The following is an 8655-nucleotide window of genomic DNA, read 5'->3' on the forward strand; positions in this document are numbered from 1 at the left end:
AAGAGAGGCCTCACACAATCAGACCCAAAGAGAGGCCTCACACAATCAGACCCAAAAGAGAGGCCTCACACAATCAGACCCAAAGAGAGGCCTCACACAATCAGACCCAAAAGAGAGGCCTCACACAATCAGACTCAAAGAGAGGCCTCACACAATCAGACCCAAAAGAGAGGCCTCCACAATCAGACTCAAAGAGAGGCCTCACACAATCAGACCCAAAAGAGAGGCCTCACACAATCAGACCCAAAAGAGAGGCCTCACACAATCAGACCCAAAAGAGAGGCCTCACACAATCAGACCCAAAAGAGAGGCCTCACACAATCAGACTCAAAAGAGAGGCCTCACACAATCAGACCCAAAAGAGAGGCCTCACACAATCAGACCCAAAAGAGAGGCCTCACACAATCAGACTCAAAAGAGAGGCCTCACAATCAGACCCAAAAGAGAGGCCTCACACAATCAGTCTCAGATGGAAACAGAGCATATAATGACTTGATCCTCCAGCACGTGTGTGTGTATGTTTCTGTGTGTGTGTACGTTTGGGTGTGTGTGTGTGCACTTAATTAGTACAATTTCCAAATAAACATTGCTTCATAACATGAGAGAAACTATTTTGTGGAGGTGTCACCGGCTGAAGCGCCCATATGTATTTAACAAATTGTCAAATATATTCAATCAATGATAACTGTGTCCTCTAGCAGAACACTCAGCACCAGGAAGACAATAGTGTCAGATGGACACAGGACAGATGATAACTCTGTCCTCTAGCAGAACACTCAGCACCAGGAAGACAAAATAGAGAAGGAACATGGTAGATCCCAGCATCTTGTTCATCCTCCACTTACACACAGCAATACTGATGATGACGAAGAGGAGCATGAGGAAGAGCAACACAATGGCACAGAACAGACCGTTGGAGCTGACGGGCACCGGAGCAAAACCATGGAACGACGACCACAATAACCACGGGACTGGCAGGCTGGGGGAAGAAAGATATTATTACCTTCATAACCCCTTTTTTCCATAGTCCTTTAAGCCTCTTTCTCAGAGCCTGAACCAGTTACAGGATGTTAGCCCATAGTTCTGGAGACTAGTGAACTACATCTAGGAATGTGAATACATTTTGGAGTGTTAACAGCTGTTTTACCATGTTGTGGTGTAGCTAACTACTGGTCCTACACACTACTGTTTAACCATGTAGCGATGAAGATAACTACTGGAACTACACACTACTGTTTTACCATGTAGCCGGTGCCTTCTTCTAGTGGAACTACACACTACTGTTTTACCATGTAGCGGTGTAGCCTAAGTACTGGAACTACACACTACTGTTTTACCATGTGAGTGTAGCTAACTACTGGAACTACACACTACTGTTTTACCATGTAGCTAACTACTGGAACTACACACTGTTTTACCATGTAGCGGTGTAGCTAACTACTGGTACAACACACTACTGTTTTACCATGTAGCGATGCTAACTACTGGTACTACACACTACTGTTTTACCATGTAGCGGTGTAGCTAACTACTGGAACTACACACTACTGTTTTACCATGTAGCGGTGTAGCTAACTACTGGAACTACACACTACTGTTTTAAATCAAATCAAATCAAATTTTATTTGTCACATACACATGGTTAGCAGATGTTAATACGAGTGTAGCGACATGCTTGTGCTTCTAGTTCCGACAATGCAGTAATAACCAATAAGTAATCTAACTAACAATTCCTAAACTACTGTCTTATACACAGTGTAAGGGGATAAAGAATATGTACATAAGGATATATGAATGAGTGATGGTACAGAGCAGCATAGGCAAGATACAGTAGATGGTATCGAGTACAGTATATACATATGAGATGAGTATGTAAACAAAGTGGCAGGTTGAAGAGGCGCTGCTGCGCCTTCTTCACGATGCTGTCTGTGTGAGTGGACCAATTCAGTTTGTCTGTGATGTGTATGCCGAGGAACTTAAAACTTGCTACTCTCTCCACTACTGTTCCATCGATGTGGATAGGGGTGTTCCCTCTGCTGTTTCCTGAAGTCCACAATCATCTCCTTAGTTTTGTTGACGTTGAGTGTGAGGTTATTTTACTGACACCACACTCCGAGGGCCCTCACCTCCTCCCTGTAGGCCGTCTCGTCGTTGTTGGTAATCAAGCCTACCACTGTTGTGTCGTCCGCAAACTTGATGATTGAGTTGAGGCGTGCGTGGCCACGCAGTCGTGGGTGAACAGGGAGTACAGGGAGAGGGCTCAGAACGCACCCTTGTGGGGCCCCAGTGTTGAGGATCAGCGGGGAGGAGATGTTTTTACCTACCCTCACCACCTGGGGGCGGCCCGTCAGGAAGTCCAGTACCCAGTTGCACAGGAGGGGGTCGAGACCCAGGGTCTCGAGCTTGATGACGAGCTTGGAGGGTACTATGGTGTTGAATGCCGAGCTGTAGTCGATGAACAGCATTCTCACATAGGTATTCCTCTTGTCCAGATGGGTTAGGGCAGTGTGCAGTGTGGTTGAGATTGCATCGTCTGTGGACCTATTTGGGCGGTAAGCAAATTGGGAGTGGGTCTAGGGTGTCAGGTAGGGTGGAGTGTGATATGGTCCTTGACTAGTCTCTCAAGCACTTCACTTGATGACGGAAGTGAGTGCTACGGGGCGGTAGTCGTTTAGCTCAGTTACCTTAGCTTTCTTGGGAACAGGAACAATGGTGGCCCTCTTGAAGCAGGTGGGAACAGCAGACTGGTATAGGGATTGATTGAATATGTCCGTGGACCTGATAGAATATGTCCGTGGACCAGCCAGCTGGTCTGCGCATGCTCTGAGGGCGCGGCTGGGGATGCCGTCTGGGCCTGCAGCCTTGCGAGGGTTAACACGTTTAAATGTTTTACTCACCTCGGCTGCAGTGAAGGAGAGACCGCATGTTTCCGTTGCAGGCCGTGTCAGTGGCACTGTATTGTCCTCAAAGCGGGCAAAAAAGTTATTTAGTCTGCCTGGGAGCAAGACATCCTGGTCCGTGACTGGGCTGGATTTCTTCCTGTAGTCCGTGATTGACTGTAGACCCTGCCACATGCCTCTTGTGTCTGAGCCGTTGAATTGAGATTCTACTTTGTCTCTGTACTGACGCTTAGCTTGTTTGATTGCCTTACGGAGGGAATAGCTGCACTGTTTGTATTCAGTCATATTACCAGACACCTTGCCCTGATTAAAAGCAGTGGTTCGCGCTTTGTTTCACCATGTAGCAGTGTAGCTAACTACTGGAACTACATACTACTGTTATTTACAAATTTAAAACATGGGTGAACTAAGCAATAATTCATTTTATTTTTCTGCAACAGACCCTTCCTACTTCTCACTTAAAACATAGTTTTTGTGTTTAATAGACCAACTTACACATTTGGTTAACATCTGAATCCAGAGCAGTGGCGTCATGCCCTTAGGGGGCACATGCTCCCTCAAATAGGGCAGCCGGTAGCCTAGCGGTTAGCGCGTTAGGCCAGGAACTGAAGAAAGGATTGTCTGGGATACCGACAATGTCAACACTATGTGGATGTGCCCTGATCAAGGCACTTGAGCATAATTGCACTGGATAAGAGCGTTGACTAAAAAGTAATTTGACCTGTTTTTTTGTAACATTTTTTTCTATTTCTCTGTAATAACACTAACCACATAGCATATCTTGTCTAACCATCTTAACTGACATTCCTGCTGGAAAGGTTCATAGACTTTAGAAAGCGGGCAATAACTATATGTACTGAATAAGACTCACATTCCTTTCAATCTTTTACCCAGATATTAGCAGAGTTTAGTTTCTTTATTAAAAAAAAAGAACCACCAGTCAGGAAGATACAGACAGCTCATGAGGTATGCTTAGATATGCATAAAAATATACATTTTTAAAAAATAGTATGAAGCATGATTATGGCTCCAGATTGCAGGGAAAATCCCCAGCTCGAGAGTAACCTGTTCTTGCCCTTTGTAGTCTGACATTCCAGATTGAGATATGGTCATTTATAACTAAGTAGTTTGGGATGTAGGGAACTAGCTTTTAAAATTAATTTGAGTTAAGTAAACTTTATTTTTTCTTAAGGGTAGCTTTAGTGTAGTTTAACATCCTTCAGTGTGAAGGTGACGGCACTCACCCCATGGTAATGTCAAAGATGTTGGAGCCCACAGAACTGGACACAGCCATATCCCCCAGTCCTTTACGGGCCACAATAACACTAATAGTGATGAGGTCAGGGATGGACGTTCCTGCAGCCAGGATGGTTAGGCCCATGATCTCCTCTGAGATGCCTATGGTCTCTCCCACCTGACAGAAACAGGGTATTGTGTTAGGTTCTAATAGGAACAGTTTGTTATATTTGACACAGTAGTGGTAGTGAGAGGAACACTGGGTGTTGGTTCTAATAGTGTTCTATTTGACTCAGTAGCGGTAGTGAGAGTAACACTGGGTGTTGGTTCTAATAGTTTGTTCTATTTGACTCAGTAGCGGTAGTGAGAGAAACACTGGGTGTTGGTACTAATAGTGTTCTATTTGACTCAGTAGCGGTAGTGAGAGTAACACTGGGTGTTGGTTCTAATAGTTTTTTTTATTTGACTCAGTAGCGGTAGTGAGAGGAACACTGGGTGTTGGTACTAATAGTGTTCTATTTGACTCAGTAGTGGTAGTGAGAGTAACACTGGGTGTTGGTTCTAATAGTTTGTTTTATTTGACTCAGTAGCGGTAGTGAGAGGAACACTGGGTGTTGGTACTAATAGTGTTCTATTTGACTCAGTAGTGGTAGTGAGAGTAACACTGGGTGTTGGTTCTAATAGTTTTTTTTATTTGACTCAGTAGCGGTAGTGAGAGTAACACTGGGTGTTGGTTCTAATAGTTTTTTTTATTTGACTCAGTAGCGGTAGTGCCAAAAGGAAGACTACCTCTTCCACCAGCCTTTAATTATTCTACTATTCTTGTTCATTAGGCTCATACAAAAGCCTGGGGATGCAGTTAGTATAACTTACCTGATGTGCCCACCACACCATGAGGTAGGAGAAGACGGCGATCCATAGGATAGACCCCAGGAAGGTGATCACAAAGAACCTCTTATATATCTGCAGAACAGATAGAGAAAAACAATGTCTTCTGTCACTGCCTTGCTGAGGTATACTTCCACCATACAGTTTTGATAGACTCAGGGACAGTAAATGACAACATCAAATACAGGCAAGGATTGTAGGAATTTGAGTAAGTCACTTCCATCAGTTCCATCAGTTCCACCAGTTCTTAGTTCTATCAGTTCCACAAGTTATATCAGTTCCACTAGTTCTACCAGTTCTATCAGTGACACTAGTTCTATCAGTTCCACAAGTTCTATCAGTGACTTTAGTTCTATCAGTGACACTAGTTCTATCAGTGACACTAGTTCTATCAGTGACACTAGTTCTATCAGTTCCACAAGTTCTATCAGTGACACTAGTTCTATCAGTGACACTAGTTCTATCAGTGACACTAGTTCAATCAGTGACACTCGTTATATCAGTGACACTCGTTATATCAGTGACACTAGTTCTATCAGTGACACTAGTTCTATCAGTGACACTAGTTCTATCAGTGACTCTAGTTCTATCAGGTCCACTAGTTCTACCAGTTCTATCAGTGACACTAGTTCTATCAGGTCCACTAGTTCTACCAGTTCTATCAGTACCACCAGTTCTCAGTTCCAATAGTTCAACTAGTTCTATCAGTGACACTAGTTCTATCAGTGACACTAGTTCTATCAGTGACACTAGTTCTATCAGTGACACTAGTTCTATCAGTGACACTAGTTCTATCAGTGACACTAGTTCTATCAGTGACACTAGTTCTATCAGTTCCACTAGTTCTATCAGTGACACTAGTTATATCAGTTCCACTAGTTCTAGCAGGTCCACTAGCTCTATCAGTTCCACTAGCTCTATCAGGTCCACTAGCTCTATCAGTTCCACTAGTTCTATCAGTTCCACTAGCTCTATCAGTTCCACTAGCTCTATCAGTTCCACTCGTTCTATCAGTTCCACTAGTTCTATCAGTTCTATCAGGTCCACTAGCTCAATCAGTTCCACTAGCTCTATCAGGTCCACTAGCTCTATCAGGTCCACTAGCTCTATCAGGTCCACTAGTTATATCAGGTCCACTGGCTCTATCAGTTCCACTAGCTCTATCAGTTCCACTAGCTCTATCAGTTCCACTAGCTCTATCAGTTCCACTAGTTCTATCAGTTCCACTAGTTCTATCAGTTCCACTAGTTCTATCAGTTCTCAGGTCCACTAGTTATATCAGTTCTATCAGGTCCACTAGCTCTATCAGGTCCACTAGCCCACTAGCTCTATCAGGTCCACTAGCTCTATCAGGTCCACTAGCTCTATCAGGTCCACTAGTTATATCAGGTCCACTGGCTCTATCAGTTCCACTAGCTCTATCAGTTCCACTAGCTCTATCAGTTCCACTAGCTCTATCAGTTCCACTCGTTCTATCAGTTCCACTAGTTCTATCAGTTCCACTAGTTCTATCAGTTCTCAGGTCCACTAGTTATATCAGTTCTATCAGGTCCACTAGCTCTATCAGGTCCACTAGCCCACTAGCTCTATCAGGTCCACTAGCTCTATCAGGTCCATTAGCTCTATCAGGTCCACTAGTTCTATCAGGTCCACTAGTTCTATCAGTTCCACTAGCTCTATCAGTTCCACTAGCTCTATCAGTTCCACTAGTTCTATCAGTTCCACTAGCTCTATCAGTTCCACTAGCTCTATCAGTTCCACTGGCTCTAGCAGTTCCACTAGCTCTATCAGGTCCACTAGCTCTATCAGGTCCACTAGCTCTATCAGGTCCACTAGTTCTATCAGGTCCACTAGCTCTATCAGGTCCACTAGCTCTATCAGGTCCACTAGCTCTATCAGGTCCACTAGTTCTATCAGTTCCACTAGCTCTATCAGGTCCACTAGTTCTATCAGGTCCACTAGTTCTATCAGGTCCACTAGTTCTATCAGGTCCACTAGTTATATCAGGTCCACTAGCTCTATCAGGTCCACTAGCTCTATCAGGTCCACTAGTTCTATCAGGTCCACTAGTTATATCAGGTCCATTAGCTCTATCAGGTCCACTGGCTCTAGCAGTTCCACTAGCTCTATCAGTTCCACTCGTTCTATCAGTTCCACCAGTTCTATCAGTTCCACGAGTTCTATCAGTTCTCAGGTCCACTAGTTATATCAGTTCTATCAGGTCCACTAGCTCTATCAGGTCCACTAGCTCTATCCGGTCCACTAGCTCTATCAGGTCCACTAGCTCTATCAGGTCCACTAGCTCTATCAGGTCCACTAGCTCTATCAGGTCCACTAGTTCTATCAGGTCCACTAGCTCTATCAGTTCCACTAGTTCTATCAGTTCCACTAGCTCTATCAGTTCCACTCGTTCTATCAGTTCCACTAGTTCTATCAGTTCCACTAGTTCTATCAGTTCTCAGGTCCACTAGTTATATCAGTTCTATCAGGTCCACTAGCTCTATCAGATCCACTAGCTCTATCAGGTCCACTAGCTCTATAAGGTCCACTAGTTATATCAGGTCCATTAGCTCTATCAGGTCCATTAGCTCTATCAGGTCCACTAGTTCTATCAGGTCCACTAGTTCTATCAGGTCCACTAGCTCTATCAGTTCCACTGGCTCTAGCAGTTCCACTAGCTCTATCAGTTCCACTAGCTCTATCAGTTCCACTAGTTCTATCAGTTCCACTAGTTCTATCAGTTCCACTAGCTCTATCAGTTCCACTAGCTCTATCAGTTCCACTAGCTCTATCAGGTCCACTAGTTATACAGTTCTATCAGGTCCACTAGCTTCTATCAGGTCCACTAGCTCTATCAGGTCCACTAGCTTTATCAGGTCCACTAGTTTCTATTCAGGTCCACTAGCTTCTATCAGTTCTTACTAGCTCTATCAGGTCCATTAGTTCCACTAGCTCTATCAGTTCCACTAGCTCTATCAGGTCCACTAGTTCTATCAGGTCCACTAGTTCTATCAGGTCCATTAGTTCCACTAGCTCTATCAGGTCCACTGGCTCTAGCAGTTCCACTAGCTCTATCAGTTCCACTCGTTCTATCAGTTCCACTAGTTCTATCAGTTCCACGAGTTCTATCAGTTCTCAGGTCCACTAGTTATATCAGGTCCACTAGCTCTATCAGGTCCACTAGTTCTATCAGGTCCACTAGTTATATCAGGTCCATTAGCTCTATCAGGTCCACTGGCTCTAGCAGTTCCACTAGTTCTATCAGTTCCACTCGTTCTATCAGTTCCACTAGTTCTATCAGTTCCACGAGTTCTATCAGTTCTCAGGTCCACTAGTTATATCAGTTCTATCAGGTCCACTAGCTCTATCAGGTCCACTAGCTCTATCAGGTCCACTAGCTCTATCAGGTCCACTAGCTCTATCAGGTCCACTAGCTCTATCAGGTCCACTAGCTTTCTATTGGTCCACTAGTTATATCAGGTCCACTAGCTCTATCAGGTCCACTAGCTCTATCAGGTCCACTAGCTCTATCAGGTCCACTAGCTCTATCAGGTCCACTAGTTATATCAGGTCCACTAGCTCTATCAGGTCCACTAGCTCTATCAGGTCCACTAGCTCTATCAGTTCCACT

The 8655-nt window shown here is 44.3% G+C and overlaps 1 protein-coding gene across 1 annotated transcript; it reads right to left on the minus strand.

Annotated features, from left to right (window-relative positions):
- Positions 1–729: 729 nt before the first annotated feature.
- On the minus strand, positions 730–8045 carry LOC135538416 (sodium/potassium/calcium exchanger 1-like). Its single transcript, XM_064964317.1, has 4 exons — positions 7947–8045; positions 5010–5099; positions 4145–4314; positions 730–979 (listed from the first exon to the last, which is right to left on the minus strand). Exons 1-4 carry the CDS (start codon positions 8043–8045, stop codon positions 730–732), a joined length of 609 nt encoding a protein of 202 aa, XP_064820389.1.
- Between the last annotated feature and the right edge of the window lie 610 nt (positions 8046–8655).

This window comes from Oncorhynchus masou, unplaced genomic scaffold, assembly GCF_036934945.1.
Source record: "Oncorhynchus masou masou isolate Uvic2021 unplaced genomic scaffold, UVic_Omas_1.1 unplaced_scaffold_9583, whole genome shotgun sequence".
NCBI lineage: Eukaryota > Metazoa > Chordata > Actinopteri > Salmoniformes > Salmonidae > Oncorhynchus > Oncorhynchus masou.